The sequence below is a fragment of the Argiope bruennichi genome, chromosome 2 (assembly GCF_947563725.1).
Source record: "Argiope bruennichi chromosome 2, qqArgBrue1.1, whole genome shotgun sequence".
Lineage (NCBI taxonomy): Eukaryota > Metazoa > Arthropoda > Arachnida > Araneae > Araneidae > Argiope > Argiope bruennichi.
In genome coordinates this window covers 85,875,823-85,895,133 of record NC_079152.1, presented here as the reverse complement: position 1 = coordinate 85,895,133, position 19,311 = coordinate 85,875,823, and the positions used below count along the sequence as shown (strand labels likewise).

Genomic DNA, 19,311 nt, shown 5'->3' with positions numbered 1-19,311 from the left:
ATATGTATATTTATGTTGAGCAGTTGAGCATGTACAGTTTCAGTATTATAATTTTCTAATTCTTACCTATAACAAAGAATCATGTGACAATTTTATAGTTTACAACTTTAAATCCAAATAATAAAGATAAATGTGTGTGTGCGTGCGCGAGAGAGTGAATGTGTGTGTGTGCTAGCGCTCTACAGTCCAGCCAATTTAACCTACGGCTTTGAAATTGGTAACTGTATACCTTGGAGTGTTGAAGTGTGCCACTCGGAGCAATTGTTTTCAAATTTGTAGAATTTTAATTAATTAAAAATTAAGTAGAATTTTGACGTATTTCATGAAAACTTCCAAAAATACTAAAGCACAAAAATAAATGTTATACTATTTCAAAATTTTAAACAAATATCTTTTTAATGCATCAATTTAGTAGCAGTGAAAGCTTTTGATTAATTTCGGCAACATTAAAAAAATGTTTTTTCATTGATTTCCAATTTTATTACCCTGCAATTCAAATCATCTTCAATGTTTCATTAAATAATTAATCGCATGATTTTCTATTAATGTTGAATACTAATGTAGAAAGATTCTATTAATATATATGTAGTTTACAAGATGAATAGTTTAGAAGAGCAGTTACAATATCGCGAAATTTAGAAGACAGAAGAATATACATTTGCCTTTTTAATAGCGCTACAATGTCATAGGAATGGTCTCCATTAGAAAGGTTCATGTAGACAATAAACAGAACATGACTAAGACAAATGAAATAACACCGCTTTAATGGCAAACAATATGGCAGAATCATGAACATGAAGTTACAAAAAACGGTTTATCTGAAATAAAATATAACCAATACTACAAGCAAACCAACTGGCCTTTTGAGGTGACTAATATGTAATACATTATAGTAATGACTAAAATGTATAAACTTGTATAAATGAAACTTCTATTACGTTTATTATGAGTATTAAGAATTCAACTGATTCAATAGATTTTTAGAATATCACGGTCTGGTAAAAATCTCTTAATAAATATGGTTTATTTTTGGTATTTTTAGATCACAAAGATACGAAATTCTTGTTTAAAAATTAGCAATTTTCTGAAGACAGATTTGGTATAAATTCCAATCACAAATAAATAAAAAGTTAAAAATTCCATCCGGATATTTCAGTGATTTTCAACTCGTAGAAGTCTGCAGATCATTAAGCTATAAATTGAAACAAGAGCACATCATCTCCAACCCCGATTTTTGGGGGCGATTCTTCCCAGGGAATAAAATACCCTCTATGCAACGGGGATACGAAGATTCCCTTGGAAATTTTTTGAAAATTGTAGAACTAAAAAATGCGTTTTGAAATACTTCTATAATGCATTTGCTTTTTATATGTTTTCTTTACATATTCTCCTGAGAACTATCGATTAAAAACTACTGATCTAGTAATAAGAAATTTGCCTTATCATCATCGTAGTTCTGAAAATAGTATTATTTATAATTTTTTCCGTGATTAAGATGTCTAAATTCTATAGATTTCGTAATTGAATTTTTTTGACAGTCATTATATATTCCAAAAAAGTAAAAACTTTTTTATTTATGTCTTATCTTAAGAATTTTGTTCTAAAAAATGAGAAACTGTGTTAAACATATATTCTGAAAGAATTCTAAGCATCTGTAAGAAAACGTGACTAGATACGGAAACTATTGGCTTTAACGGGAGTTCCGTGATCAAAATTTTGATCCGTGATGTTCGTGCTCAACAAACACCCTGTAAATGTGATTATAAATGACCATCAATTCATTTATGGACTGTGCGGTGGAAAAAATCTAACAATTGATATCACAAGTTCCATATTCTACAGAAATTTCGTGATACTTAAAATCCAAGCATTCAAGACAGGAAATTTTTATAATTCTTTGTCATTACCTTATTCCACTCTTATTAATACAACATTTGAAATGTCAACATCGTTTTATGATTTGCGAAAAGTTTTCTTTAATAATAAATATAATTATGTGCGTGCATTTGTTTGAAAAAAGCTAGTGTTACAGTCCAGTAGCTTTTGAAACTCTTAAAAGTCGATGTTCCACATGCAAACAATATTAGAAAGCTGTACTAAAACTAATTATTCCAAATGCGTAATATTTCACATGACCTAATCTATCAATTTCAAGGAAACTGATATTGTCCTGTTGTTATTATTATTCAATGTACATTTTTGTGAATGTAAGCATTATAGGGATGAATGATGGTTTGAAATAAGCTGATTTCAGATATTTCAGGAGCACTGGATTATATTTCTTTATTAAGATTGGTGAAAAATGAGTACCCATTTAACACTGCAGAAACCGCTATGCCCATTATAAATCAATTTTTGAGAAATATTATCAAGGTCTACTAATTATAAATATTCAGAAAGCAAAAGAAATAAGTCAAAAATATCAATAGATAATTTTTCAAGACTAGCAGAAAATTATTACTCTTATAAGATATATAATAATACTATAAAGGCGATATACAAATAGCAACACCATATGATGTACAGAAATAATGTTGTGGAGAATCTCAACTTCCGAAGAATCAACGGTTCTAGAAGCATTTTCTTCAAAACATTTATTGTATATTTCTGCAGGATCAACTGTCTTCCCGTTGAATTTGCATGGAGAGTTTAAAATGATTTAGACATTATGTGTTAGAAAAGTTCGATTTTATACAGACGAATGCTTCATTTTCAAAGTTCAAAAAGGATATTTTAGGGAGGACATTCTAATAATAAATTGTCCAATTTCATTATACACTTCGAATGCATTTTTAATATTTTAAAGTTTTTATTTTAAATTAACTATTTTTATTTCATTAACTTTGTGAAAATTTCTTTGTGTTTATTTTTCTGTTTTGACTGTAATATATGAGATTATCAAATTCTTAATATCAATCTTAGGTTATCAAAAAATATATAAGATTATCAAAGTAACTAACAAATAATCGAGAAAACTGTAAGTAATAGAATAATATTTAGTAGTTTTATGAGCAATAGACCTTGCAATCCCCCCTCACCCCTTTCATCGTTTCTTTAAAAATTTAGTCAATGCTGCCATCCATTGTGAAGACACCATCTTTCTAGGAAACCAGACAATTTGTAATCCAGGAAGTACTTTTTTGCTCATATGTAGATCATTCTATAATATAGGGTGTTCATTAATTATTGTCGGGGTTTCCGTACCTCATAACTTTCGAATAAAAAATATTGCGCAAAAACCGATTACGTATTCGTAAATTACAACTCAAAGAATTTTATTAATGATATTAAAGTGTAAAGCTTGTACAATTGGCACTTTGTAGGCATTCAGCTGAAGGCGATTATGTATTCGTAAATTCGCTGAACAAATTTTGACTTTTGATAATCGTGCGGGTTCTACGAGCCCCATATTCTACAGTTATGTTTATTCACTTTTTCTGACACATGAAAAGTGGATTCGTCACTGAAGAACCATTTCCGAAGGTAATTTTCATCATCCTCAATTCGAGTCAAAATTTGTTCAACGAATTTACGAATACATAATCGCCTTCAGCTGAATGCCTACGAAGTGCCAATTGTACAAGCTTTACACTTTAATATCATTAATAAAATTCTTTGAGTTGTAATTTACGAATACGTAATCGGTTTTTGCGCAATATTTTTTATTCGAAAGTTATGAGGTACGGAAACCCCGAAAATAATTAATGAACACCCTGTATTACATTTATAATGAATGAACAATATTGTACAATCGTATTTATGCAAAAAGTTTACTCCAAAATAAATACAAAATCTTCATAAAACAAATACATTAATTAATATAATTACAGAGACTAAAATAAAAGAAATTACTATTAAATGGCAGTTTTGATTTGTATTAATGTATTTGTTAAAATTAAATGTATTTCTATTGGTATCAGACATTACATGTCTGTTTTTATCAATATCAACAAAAAACATGAATGCCTTTATCAATATAAGCAAAATTAAAATTAAATGTCACGCCATTATCAAAACGATTCAAATATTTTAATGTCACCAAAATCGCCAATGGCTGCAACAGTCTAAAGCCATTAAAAGAGCCATAATCTCGAAACAGTATTAAAAATTAATATCGTTACATATACTCAATTGTTATGACATTAGCGGATATTCATGCCAAATACGAAGGAACTCGAACAATATATTCAATCGGAATTGCCTAACTAACTAATTTATACTCAAACAGACAAAATGCCGAACAGTCGAGTTAATAAAGAATTTTGCTCCCTTCGATCAAAAACAAATTTTTGAAATAATGATCAAATTTTTGAAATAATGATAAAATTTTATGTCTATGATATAACTATTTCTCATGTTCAAAATGATGAAATATTTTCATTTTCTACGAATCAGAGTTTACAAAAAAAGGGATTTTTTTGGTAGGATAAGAGCTTACAAAAATGGGGTTTATTCAAAGCAATTCTCATACAAATAAACGCTATTTTCTCAGAATTAATTATATAATTCATTATTATGTTTTATAATACATCTGCAAACAACAATTAGTGTTTTCAAAGATGTCTCTTTTCAAACTCTAACAAAACCAAATATCTGGTGGTTGCCAGTAAAACTCGTTTCTCGGTGAAATTTCCAACTTTTTGCGTAATTTTATAAATGCAGTTCCAAAGGTCAGTTCAATTTAATTGCAAAAACATTCACACAATACAGGAATGGACATTTAAAAAAACAACAGTCTAATGAAATACATCGTCACCTTCAAAAGACAGATGGCACATCCAGACCGACCACAATGCTTATTGTGAAACTGAATGATTCACTGTGAAACATTATATTTTTGATTAAATTTCGTAAACAAGTTACTCAAGGTTAAATAACAAATGTTGTTATAAAACGTCTTAATAAAAAGAATAGTTCAAAAAAATTTGAAAGAAAAAAAAACAATTGACTAAACGAAGCAGCTTTTCGAATTTTATGAATATCTGCATTAAAATAGAAATCGATTAGTATCAAATCGCTACGTTGGTAATCACTAATCTGAAATCACTTAGTACCAAACTAACCAAAATACGGAGTAAAATTTATTACGATTAATATAAAAAGTGTAGTGATTATAAAAGTAAGGGTAAATTCAGAAATAAATTTTAAGATTCTTTATGTTCTAATTCAACCCATGATAAACTAAGAAATTATTTCGGTCTCTGTTTTATCACACTTTTTTCATTAAAAATAGAAAAGATTAGAAGATGTAAAGTTCAAACCAGCAATAGTATGAGATATATATCAAATATACTTACAACCAGTACAGTAAGATACAAAATCCGCAAACAGCACTGACAATGCCCAATATCACCCAACTCCTCGCAAGGTAAGCAACTAGAGGCAAGAAGCACAATCCGAAGGTCCAGGAACAATTAATTACTCCATTCATATGAGCACGGACATCTGGAGCGACGATTTCAGTAACTGAAACAAATTTTAACCACGTAAAATAACAGAATAGTACACAACAATCATTTTATTCGAAGACCCCATTTCATTGCTACATGTTCCATCACTAAATACTATTATGGACATAGTAATTTCCAACAGTTAAATGGGAAATACGGCATATACGCTTGCATTTTATGCTTCGAAATTCAGCGCAGCTCGTCAAAAAGCATAATACTCATGAAATTTGTTTGGCCACTTTGTCATTTAGGCTCTATTAACAGTACCGTCTATTTGAAGGGAAAATATTAAAAAATTAGTCAGTTATACACATTTTTGGTAAATTTAAAAATTGGTAAATTTGGTAAAATTAAAAGTTACCCGACAAATGTGAGGACAACATTCGTAAAGAAAATCATCAATAATTTCCAAAAGTAACGTTTTGAGAGATTTGGCAAATTAGATTATTAATTATTATGCACCAAATTTGATATACGAAGTTCTTTCCGCTTTTTAATTATCATGCTGACTTGTGCACGGACTTGTTGTGAATGGATTCCGCTGAAAATTTGATAAAACAGTCTACAAATTTGGTATAAAATCACATATCAAATTTCTTCACATTCCACCAAGCTCAAAAGTTGTTTTTTTTCAGTTAACGTGTTCACAAGCAGACAAAACGACATACGGACAGACAGAGAAACAATTCCAAAAATATGTTTTTCAGACTCAGGAAGAGCTGAAACATGGATATTCATTAAAATCTCCTAGTCTTTTTTTTTTTTTTGACGATTACAATGCTTTTTTTTTCTTAGTCATTTGAACATTCGCATACTAGAGAGTAGAAAGAGGAAAATTCTTTCACTCTTCTTTTTGTACTCTGTATTAGAAGAATTGAAAATCACTTATTTTAGTGTAATAAACCATTCCTTCTTTACACTAGAGACTATTAGGATTGTAATGATGGAATAATTCCAGTTCCAAGAGCTACTAAATAATAATGAGAATATTTCATAGCTTCAAAGAAATGCTCTTTCTTGATCTCAAGGTTACCACCTAATTGGATTTGCCGAAATGTGATTGTTTGCTTAAATCAGTTATCCTTTTAAGTATTTCAGGCGATAAATATTATTCAATTCAGTTACTCTTTCTTGGAGTAGCCTCTGGAACAGACTTTTCGAGTTTCTTTCCTTTAAAACAACATGCATTAGCCACCTTTTGAAAGAACGAACTCGTTTTGATTTGCAATTCAAAATGGAAACAATAAATCTTTCATATCCTTACACGGAACTATTACTTTACGTTTCATCTTTATTTAGTACGTATGTTTTAAAATTGGAATGAATTTAATGTAAATAACGTGAATTATATTATAAATTTTTTGTTATATCTATATCTACTACTAATAAAAGTGAATGTGAGTATATCACTAGAAAGTCTGACATACAGCTACCAAATTTGGCACATATAGACCTTAGAGAGTCGGATGCACCAAGAGGCCATTTTTTAAAATTTTAGTTACTTAGAAATTAAGCTGACTTTATTCGGATTTCTACGATAACTTACGAAAATACTGTTGTACAAAAATGAATTTTATACCGTTTTAAAGTTCAAAGCATTGCGGTTTTGTATATCGTAATTTGAAGACCGTGCAAACTTTTCCTAAATTTTGGCAATTTTTAAAGTTATATTTCTCCCTAATTTTCAACAATAGATTGCATTGTTACCTTGAAATCCAAACCGTTTTTATTGTTTCATGAAATAACCGATCATGTGATTTTCTTCCGTTGCTGAATGTTAATGAAGAAAGATTCTGTCTTATATCTGAGTAGTCCCCATAGCTTGAAATATAGAACATTAAATAGAAGATTTTAGAAGAAGCAAATTTATATATTTAACAGCGCTGTGAGTCATAGGAATGGTCTCCATTAGAAGGATTCATATAGACAATGCAGCGTATAATGTCCATTAAAGTAAAATTTAACTGGCAATTTAATGGTATCATGGAGATGAACTTATATCTAAATGATTTAACTGAAATTAAATATAACTAATATCTCGGACAAACCAACTGGTCGCCAGAAGCGACTACTGTAATATTTTACGCATTCTACTATATCCACCACATTGTTATTGCATTATTCCAATTCAGTTTCTTTTACAATAATCCTCTTACTTAGACAAAAAAAATACAACACCTGTTCTAATTTTAAAATTTACAATCATATACTGAATATTCGTGGAATAAAAATTTTACAATGGCGCCTGGAAGAAATTTTACAATTCTTTATAGCACTTCAACAACAAACAAGCAGGAAACTGCTATTAAACAACTCCAACAACACAAAACATTCAGGCAGAATCCGCTGAAGATAATGAAGTAGCATTTCAAGACTACTATATTTCTTCACATAATTCTAAGGATTTGTGATTGCTCGTAAAATGCCGGTCTTTTCATCTGAAGATGCAATTACAGTAATAGTTGACATCAGCATAAATGATTTATCTTGTTACAAAAGATATCATTTTTCTTAAGGATGGCACTTTCCGTAGAAAATGCGTTATAGTATTTTATAATAAAAGCCAATTATTGAATTTATATATACAACAACCTATGATCATTCATTAAAGAAACGAAAACGCCCTTTTCTAAATTTGGGTCATGTTTTCGAAATAAAGTTAATTCAAATAACTTCATAGAATCCACGCAATCCACGCGATTCATGTAAATTGTTTGTTGATTAAATCAAATTAAAACTTAGTGTCATCATCAATTTTCCTGATCCAGAATATCCTTAGTAATAATTGTAATAGTTACTCAACAACTAATATGAGGATGTTGTTATTAAAATGATATTAGGATGTTTTTATTAAAATTAACGAATGAAATATACTCACTCAAGATGAAAGCCGAAGTAAACATGGATGGCAAAACACTTCCGTTCACAGTTCTCAGGATTGCAAAGATTATGAAATCGTTAACAAGAACAGAAGCTATTTCAGTCGAAGATACGACAACTGCTAAGACAAGAAACAGTAGTTTACGACCATACCTAAAATTGGCATAATAACAAAAATAAAGTATAACATATTAAATAAAATATTATACGTTAAATGCTTTCTGCTGTTTCATTTAAAATATGGTTTTTTACACAATGTTTTATATGGGAATTTCAATTTCTTTTAAAGAGAAAAAGAAAGGCATATTTGAACTTTGTATCCAAAACATTCTAGAATAATAATGTTTTTTTTGGTGTTTGTATACTATTCGTCTGGTTTGGTTGTATCAGGTTTTGCAGCTTGAAAAACAACTGATGCAACAGAAAGGATGTTTTGACTGAAGTCAGACAATTAATAATAATAAACTGAAAAACGTAATATTTTTTAGTCACGTAAGAGCTGTTAAAATATTCACGTCAATTATCCATAATCTTGCTGTTTTGATGTTAGTGGTTATGTTAAGGAAAAGTTTTGCTTCAAAATTGTTCAAAAGTTCATTATGAAAATTTATTAAAATGGAAGAAAATATGAAAATAAAATTGGTAATATTGAAAAGTTGACGGATTTTCATTTTAACTTTATTTTAGAGTGGTGAAAAATGGTTCTTGTGCGATGATATGCTCCAAAGTAACTGATAAAAATCCTTATAATTTAAAATAACTATAATTAAAACTTCGAAGTTCTCTTTCATAGTGAACACCTATAACAAAGACGCGTCAGATTCAAAAATTGACAGCACTATGTCCAACTGTTTACACTGTAGAATGATTTGAAAGATTTTTGCATCGATAATTTTATGATCTCTTGCAGGTAATTGGTCAGTTTATAAACATTAACATATTAATACTCCTTTGAAAAAACAATTATATTAATTCGAATTATATAAAAGAAGTATAATTGAAATTTCTTTTTAAGTGAATTTGTTTATGGATTTGGATACTATTTGTAAACCACATGTGCTTCATATAACGTTGTGTGATCTAAAAATCACTCAAAAGCTTCTACAAGACAGATAGTTGAACCTATGGATATGAATGTTGGCATGGACTTATTTTATAGATAGTTAATATATACTAATTTTTTTTGAAATTTTATTTAGAGCCTTAATCATTTAAAAATTTAAAAAAATGTTGACATTTTTTTCTCAATAGCATCGGAGCATATTATCGCTTAAAACTGAAATGTTAACTAATTTACAATTAAAAATACTTAGCTTTTAAATGATACTTATTTTATTTAGGGCACAATTCTTTTCACTGGTTTTAATAACTCTTTCAAAATTAGTTTTAAAATAGATCTGTAGCAAGTTTTCTTTCATATAACCGTGTGCAACAAAATAGTTAGTCTTGAATAAACGATATGAAAATTTTAATAGATCGTATGCATTAAGCAAATATATAAATTAGATTGATTAAACGGAGTAACTAATGCTTTAACAAATTTTAAAAGAATCATTTTTTTAATATAAGTGTTATGGTATTATTTTTTCTGAACATTGCCTGATATGAAACGTTTTACATACAGAATGCAACGCTGATGGAATCAAGTCAAACAGTACTGACGAATATACAATATTAATCAATTAATATTCTGTCAGAAAGTTCGAATCTTCCTTACTTTTCTTTAAAAAATAAAGCAGTTATTTTTCTTTACCATTATAAATATTTAAAGAAAATTCGAATTTCTGGCGCCACAAATTTCGAATATTGTTACTTTGTAGATTCTAATTTATATCAAAACGAAGAAAAATGTGCTTTAAAAATGATTTTTCTTAATTTAAGAACTTAAATTGGATATAATTTCAGCTTCTCTTTTTAAAGGGAATAAACTTTCCCTAATTTAATTTTATCTACAAAAATATTTGCAAAATATATTTATATATATATATATTTGTAATATATATATATATATATATATATATATATATATATATATATATATATATATTTGTAAAAGTTTTAGACATTCTGTCAACTTATTTCACTTTACTCAAAAGGGGAAAAGACACAGCTTAAAAAACTGTTTATTAAATAAAGGAATGCAAACTGACATTCAAAAAAATAATTCTTGATTTGTCTTCACAGAAGTTTCATCAGCAAAAACGTTTACAAGAAAATTCGAATTTCTGATTCTAGATATTTCAAATGTTAATTAATGACATGAATAATAATTCGGAATCAGAAAAGTAAAATAAAATTCTAAAATTCAGTCTTATAAAAAAATTCGGAAACTGACAAATTTTTTTTTCTATCAATATCAGTTACATAAGTTAATCATTAATCATTTACCGGTTTTAATTTCCTTCGAATTATATAAACACTTCCAAGGACTCATTTTAAAGGTTGAAATCCTTTTTAAAGATTCTTAAAACGCCCTGATTTATAAGATACATACATTTCAGTAATTACGAAATATTTATATATTAAAATACTTAAGCAAATTCTGAAATAGGGGATAAATATATTGCAATTTTTTTCTGTATGTGAAATATATTTAAATTCAGTTCATATGAACTATAAATAATATTTAATTAATTTTGGTGTCGTTGTATATAATGAGCAAAAATTTGATTCTCTAATATTAAAAACTTATTGAATATGTTATTCTATTTTTAAAACCTTTGATTTGAAATTGGAAAGCAAAGGAATGAAGCTATATCAAACAGTCTTGAATTATTTTACCTCAATTACTGCTTGAAATCAGTCGAAAATTGGAGTGAAACAGAATTCAAATTATGAAGAGAATAAAAATAATAAGGTGAATAGTAAATATTTTTTCCAATTTTAGTTAATGAGAATTGAAAGTTGCTTTATATTTTAATACGAGTTTGTATGAATTAATAAAAAATTAACCACAATATTTTGAAGCAGCAGAATTTTAGTTTGATATTTTAACTCTTTGCATTCCTTTGTCATTCCGAATCTTTTTAATATTTGTATTATATAAAAATCATTATAAAAGTCGTATAACAGCAAAAACCTTTGCATTAGTTTTTTAGGAATCATATTAAACTTATAACCATCGTTGAGCTCCCGAAACAGCGTTGAACATTAAAAGGAATGTATACTCGTGTATTATAATCATGCATCTCATAAATCTTCAAAATGTAAAAATTTAAAACACACTATTAAAAAAATTGAAATAGCTCTAAAAGTATTGTAAAATGATTGATACAAATTTTGTAAAGTTTCAAATTTATATGTATTTCTTACTAAAGAAATGTTAAAAAAAAGGAAACAATTTTTTAAAAAATTTTAGGAAATTGCAAAGATTTCACTCACTTATCAGACAAAATTCCGTATATTGGTGTACCGATGAGACTTCCAACGTTTTGCAGCGTGAGAAGAAGACTTGGATAATGAGCTTTGTCGCAAACCAGATCAAACTATGAAAAAAAAATACCATTACTTATAATTCTGTATAAAATACAAAAACAATTTACACCGTCTTAACAATTAATAATTAATTCCAATTTACTCCACAACATAAAAATACTATTTTTTATAACGTTTTTGTTAAAAAGTAGAAAAATTTAGCAAAAATCTTGAGAGCAAAACAAAATTCTCAAAAGTGTAAAATACTGCTAAAAAAATACTTTAAATGCCCATAATATATTATTACGATTCTATACTATACATTTCCTGCTTAGTAGCAAAATTCTAACATATAGCAAAAAAAGGAAGCTTTACTTATATTTTTACAGGGTGACAGACCTTGGATCCCCGGCTTTGGCAACTTTGCGATAAAATGATTGCTCTAGAAAATGCAAGAATTATGGTGATATTTCTATTAAGAGCTAAGATTCGTTGATCCATCTAAAAAATCCAATACACTGTTAACAAACTTGTGAAAGAGCTAAAGCGAACCAATCGAGTATGACTTCTCTTTGAGGTATTCATTGATCGTGAAGCGAATTCTCTAGCTGCATTATGAACGCTTTTCTGCAGCTTTCTAGTTGAATAAAGTTTTAGTGTTTGCGTGTGTGTGCAATTTCTAACTTTATTTAGCTTTGGACATGTTTTGGTACTGTTTTTTTTTTTTTTTTTTTTTTTTTTTCCCGTATGGAATAAGGCGTCGTTATCTGTTAACCGACAAATTGGATTTTTTTGGTGTACACTATCAGGACGATATCCATAAGAATATTTAAATTTTTATTTAATCTTTAAGAATTTCTAGCCTTTTGAATTTTATTGTGGCTTAGTTTCTTTCTCATATCGTTTTATAGAATCTCATGTTTTTTTAATTACTTAGACCTTTAGAATATTGATAAAACACTTATTTCCTACGTTTCAGTTCTGACAAAAAAAGTTTCTTTTTATTAACAATTAATTCCCATCTTTTTTAATATTTTATGACACAATGTTGTAAATAAGGAATTTTAGTCCAATCAAGCAAGTCCAAACCAAGTCCTAAATATATTAAAACATTGTATTGTTATTAAGTATACACCACCACACAAAATTTCAGAATTACTGGATGTATGGAAACATATCAGTCAATATTATGTGTAGTAGAAAGTATGTTTCTACACTTGGTTTCGTTACAGCAAGCAACCAATTTGTCTTTAAATTCGGGCCGCGGTGGCTTAGTGGTAAGACCTCGACTTCGAAACCGGAGGGTTTCAAGTTCAAGAGCCGATTCCACCGAAGAACCGCCGGATAAGTGAGCCTGGTGCAATCAGCCAGGGGCCAAATGCCCTCCAAGCTGGTGTGATGTGCAGAAGGGGATGCCAGCTCAGGTGTCGTCCACGTCATCTGACCACGGTTCAAAATTACGAGGTCTGTCCCAAAATTGCCCTAGTGTTGCCTTAAAAAGGAACATTAATATAACTAAACAAAGCTTGTCACCAAATTCAACGGAACAGAATGGTCATATTTAAAGCACTTGATTTTTTATATTATAATGAAATATCTTGCATAAATATGCAAGATAACCTCTATAATATGTAATGTAGAGGTTATAGTAACGATCTGTTACTTACTCAGCCTTTTATTTTTTATTGATATTTTATAAAGATACCCTTATTTAAAAATATCAAATATTTTCAAAACAAAAAAATAATTTAAATATAATTATACCGTTACATAATTTGCATACTTTTTCTACATATATAAAGTTTCTTCGGTAAAAAATTTCAAAAAGAATTTTGGGAGTTAATGAACTAACTATTTAATATCATTAGCTTTTATAAATAATGCATTGCTAAATGCGGAATATATTTCTCAAATTTAATGCAAATAATTAAATTTTCAGGAATAAAAAAAATTAATTAACTTTGAGTTGCTGTGAGGAATACGTTAAAAAGAATACTGAGTGTTAAAACGAATCAGTATTCTTTGCTGAAAATCCCTCAAACAAAAAAAGCGTAAAACGAAAGTTGCTTTTCTTCAAGTTTTGGTCTATTTAAGCAAGTTAAATACTTAAAGGTCAGATAATGACTTGAAAAATAAATTAGATAAAGGGGAAAGGCATTAAGATATACTAATTCTAAACTGAGTAAAATAATACATTTGAATGTTCGATTTAAAAAAAATTGTCCATTTAAGCATCAAATCAGCAATATTAATTTCAGTTGTTAACAATGAATGAATATATATTGTAACTTAGGATGATTTTGGTTTGGTTATATTAACGTCCCGTTTTGAAGCAGCACTAGGGCTATTTTGGGACGGACCTCGTAATTTTGAACCGCGGTCAGATGACGAGTAACTTAGGATGAAGCTATAGATATTGTAGCTTTGGATGAAGTTATATGCATTGTAATTTTGGATGAAGTTGAAGTTCTTTAGGAATATATATTTTCATACAGAAGAGAAAAGAATATTTTGAATAATTCTATACTGGTGATACTTAAATTTTTCATCTGAATTTTTAATTGAAAAATTAATGACCGATATTCTTCCCGAGTATTTCAACCTTTTAATTATTTCATTTTCTCCTATTAGCAAATAAGAAAATGTATTCTGTTGCAGAAATGTACCTGCTATTTTAATTCATTATGGGACATTAAAGATGGATTCAGTTTGATTATTGTATAGAATAACAGTGTCTAAGTATATAATTTAAGAATGAAAGTATTATGATTTAATGCACGAGTTAGATTCAATTAAGCCATTTCTTTAAAAATTGTACTACCAAATTAATATAATGTACCAGTAGTGGCATATTGTACCAGAAGTTCAAAAACACATTACTACATGATTAATTAGTGAAATTAGTTGATGCTGTGCAATCGAAATTATATATTTGAAAAGTCTTTTGAACAGTTTGATTTTTCTGAGAACAACATTTCATCTCAAAAATAATGCCATTATAAACTAAGAGAAAAATATGAGTTCGACTCTTTAATTTGTTAGTTAGCATGATTTTACAAAAATATCATATATTATAATCCATATGCTTACGAAATTGAGAAAAAAACACATTCGTTTTAACATGAAATTAAAAATTAATTAAGAATCAGGTTTCAAACTACTTCCTTGCAAAATGAAAAAATAACTTTTAACAGATTTATTATCTTTTTTTAGAAAATTAGCAGATTACGTACTTAGCAAGAGCTACTAAAATTTTTCTTTAGGTCCAGAATAAGGATTCACAACAAAAATAACGGTGCCATAAAAATATAGAATATTTTTCTCATATGAAGCAAGAAATCAATCAATTAATTAGAAATCAAGTAACAGCAAACTTCATTCTCTTGTTACAAAGGAAGTTGCAATCGTCAAAACATTCGATCTCGAAATTTCGATGCATTTGCTCGTTTGCTTGACATTCCAAAACAAGTTCCTATCTCCTATTTGTCCCCTATTTGTGAATACGATAATTAGGAAAGGCTAAAAGGTAGATTGATGAAATTTAGTATATAATCTTTAAAATAAAATTATTCATTTCTAGTACATCTTAACCACATTTTTTTAAGAAAATCTATTTATACGCCCATGAGCCTGTACTAAAGAGTTAAAAAAATTAAATTCGGCTTGTGGTTTTATCACTAGAATACTAGATTTGAATCAAATTTAGGACCAAAGTATTGATTGTTTACCAATCTAGCTCTGCGTTCAAGTGCGGATAGGACGACTCATAATCACAAACTAGTGATATGCAAAGCTTCATTATTCGGTGAGGCTGAGTTACGGAAAAGTAGTACGTTTAAAATATTAATATGCCCAGAATATTTAGACTCTATAATATTTTCAGCAATACATTTATAGACTGTGTATATAACCAAACTCATATACTTTCACAGAAATTTTAATTTAAATGTGTTTGTCTGTTTATATTAGAGTCGATCGGAGTCTTGTCCAGAGGACAAATTGAATTTTCTCGTATCTATTGCTGTTCAAAGATGCAGGACTAAGATATCTACAGGCAAATGGGGTAAATATCCTGAACTTTTAGTGTGTGTCATTCAATATAAGTACATATGTAAATCTAAATTATAAATCCTATGGTCGTTTTTTGAAAATGTTTAAGAATTTCATTACATTGCCTATCTCCCTTGCCAACTTTATTCTCCCTCCAAAATTTATTTTCTTGTTCCCAACCCCCTTTAACGCCCATAAATCATATCTAAATTAATCGTGTGATTATGATATTAGTAGTACATTGTAATCCCCCCCTCCATTTTAAAATGTTAGACGCATGAATAAGCATATTTAAGCGATCTCTTTTTATTTATTTATTTACAATTTAATTTACATATGGTTTTACAAATCAATTTTCTCCATTTTCTTTTTTAGTTCTATTATTTTGCATGATAAGTGTTTTTTTTTTCATATAAATATCAACATTTTATTAAAAGTGATCTAAGTTTTCAAATCAAAAATTTTTCCATATTATCAAAGTCAAGTTTTCTTATTACCAAAAATTCTTAAAATTTTTCTTGTTAAGATTTATTATTATTATTCATGTTTTTTTATGATCTTCCGTATTATTTTTTTAATCTCTTAATTTGATTTTTTTCTTTTTTTTAGCCATTATCTATAATAATACAGTAGCCCAATTATATTTAAATATTTCATGCGATTATATTCCTCTTTCCTAATCCCTTTCCAAAATTATGAGTTTATAATGCTACTGAATTTACCGCCATATCAAAATTCCTAAAATTAAAGTGGTAAGGGGGGGAATGGGGGGGGAGAAAAAAAGAAAAGTAAGGGGGTAAAAGAAAGATATTTTAAGGTAACGGCAGTAATAAGATTTGGTAGTCAAGTATCTGCCTTTTTTTTAAAAAATTCTTCATCTGTGGCCTGAAAGCGTTTTCAGGCTCTTTTTCGCAGTAGTAAATTCCCCAAAGGGAAAGGATAATCTAGAAAAGATATATTTGCTTGTAACCAATGAGTAATATGAAATTTCTTTCCCGAATTATTAGTCACATAACAGTTGCACTAAGATGGTTCACAGACCTGCATTGCATGGCACACACTCGGTCGGATAAAAGGGAATAACTGCCCCAGTAGCCTTTTCTGAATAGATTTTGCATCAATTACACCAGCCTGCAACAATTTCTTGTTTTAAAAGTAATAGTTGTTTTTTATGTAATTTCGCAGGCTTATTTCAAAATTAATATCAGTTTTTACGTATCACGTACAGTTTTTCTGAAAAGTAAATTTTTTAAGTAAAAATGCACAGATTTTTTGCGATTTGTATAGGATAAATTAATAAAGTATGTATGTTTATTTGTTTAAATAAATTCTGAAAACCTCTTACTTCATTGAAATTAAATAATACATTTATATTGAATAAATATTTATAATTGTATTTAAAAAAACCTTTTATTATAAAATTCAAAACATAGACGGCAGTTGGATTTCACCATGAAAAATGAAGTACCTGAAAAATTTAATAAAGCCGAATTAAATGACTTAATTCGTGATTTAGGTTTAACTAAAGAAAATGCAGAATTATTAGGCTCTCGGTTAAAAGAGAAATTTTATTAACGACACATACGTCGTTTAGTTGGTACAGGAATCGAGAAAAGCAATTTTTATCATTTTTCAAATTTGATAACTTCTTGGTTTATTGTGCTGAGATACCTGCTTTGTTACATGAATTAGAAGATAATATTCCTTATAATCCGAATGATTGGCGACTATTTAGAGATTCCTCAAAGAGGAGTCTCAAAGCAGTTTTATTGCATAACGAATCTAAACTTGCATCAGTTCCAGTTGCACATTCTGTTTTCATGAAAGAAACATATGAAAGTATGGAGATGCTTCTCACTAAAATAAAATACACTGAACACAAGTGGGCAATATGTGGTGACTTAAAAGTTATAGGTCTGCTTCTCGGGCAACAAAGTGGATTTATTAAATTTCCGTGCTTTATTTGTGAATGGGATAGCAGGGACAGAGAAAGTCATTGGATAAAAAAGATATGGCCGAAGAGACAAGAATGGATTCCTGGTAAGAAGAATATTTTAAATGAATATTTAATGGATCCACAAAATATTTTATTACCCCCACTTCACATGAAATTGGGACTCATAAAGAAGTTTGTGAAAGCTTTGGATAAAGGTGGAAAATGTTTTGAGTATCATATATCGAAGTTCCCAAAATTGTCTAGCGCAAAGAAATTAGTTAAAGATTCCAATTTTGAACAATGTATGACAAATAGAAAGAAGCAGGCTTGGGTTGCATTTAAAGATGTCGTAGAAGGTTTTTTGGGAAATGAGAGAAAAGAAAATTACAAAGAACTTGTAACTGAGTTATTACGTACTTATCATCTTTTGGGGTGAAATATGAGCATTAAAATTCACTTCCTTCACTCACATTTGGAATACTTCCCAGGCAATTTAGGAAAAATGAGTGACGAGCAAGGTGAAAGATTCCACCAGGATATAAAGGAGATGGAACGCAGATATCAAGGACGGTGCGATGTTAACATGATGGCCGATTACTGTTGGTCTTTGAAAAGAGACAGTGATGTGGACCATAAACGAAAAACCCGAAAAAGAAGCTTATTGACTTCAAGAAAAATACAAAAGTTATCATAATATTGCAAATGAACAGCATTATTGTGTTTAGTTAATAGTAACTACAGTTGCAACTGTATGCATTATACTGCATTTTGTTAATTTTTTCATCGTCATTTGTAAAAAAATCCTTACGTGTTACATAAAATTAAGTTTGCATTTTGGAATGACATCATCATTGCTGATATAAATCAATTAAAGTTTTACAAACAAAAAAAAAGTTTTTTTTTTTTTTTTTTTTTTTTTGCAGGCTGGTGTTATTTACCCAGCTCTTTTTTCCCTTCTTTTTTACTTCAAAAATCCATATATTTTCAAACAATAACAATAGAAGTAATAACAGATGAGTTACCTTCTATGATGTTGGACCCACCATCTGATGCTGACAGATTCCAAACCAAATCCTCTACTTCTCTATCTCCAACTACATCAAATATTATAAAAGATATTCCAACTAGTGATAAAAGTATTCCAATAAAAGAACTTTGTCAGAGACTGGGCGGTTGAATCCACAGTCGTCCATCAGATGGCATGCGTTTGCATTTACCAGTATCAATTAAAATAGAAGCTAACCAAATCCTAGATCTTCTGCAGTATAGAATACCAATAATCAATAAGAAGTGGCAACCCAGGCAACAATTTCCCAAACGCATATAAAGGAAAAGGAATGATATAGAAAAGCTCAGGAAAAATTACCTCGGGATCTGCCGTACAAATGCCGTAAAGAAGCCTTCCTATGCAGAGGTGGCTAAATTAAAAAATAGAAAAAAGAAACCAACAATGCTTCTCTATCCAACAGAAGAAAACGACAAAACTTTTGAATCAATTCTAAGAGAAGAATTGAAGGAGGGCAGGCCAATTTCAAAATCAGGGCGGTGAGAAAACTTTAAAATAAAGGGCTGGCTATTGTA

General features: G+C 28.9%; 1 protein-coding gene across 1 annotated transcript in view; it reads right to left on the bottom strand.

The window, feature by feature from the left end:
- The window catches only part of LOC129961545 (carcinine transporter-like), a 71,957-nt gene that overhangs the window by 28,995 nt on the left and 23,651 nt on the right, over positions 1 to 19,311 (bottom strand). The window contains exons 2-4 of the mRNA XM_056075029.1: positions 11,712 to 11,815; positions 8,329 to 8,483; positions 5,298 to 5,466 (exon numbers count right to left, since the gene is read on the bottom strand). Of these exons, the coding sequence (XP_055931004.1) occupies positions 5,298 to 5,466; positions 8,329 to 8,483; positions 11,712 to 11,815 (428 nt within the window). The remainder of the gene's footprint in view (positions 1 to 5,297; positions 5,467 to 8,328; positions 8,484 to 11,711; positions 11,816 to 19,311) is intronic.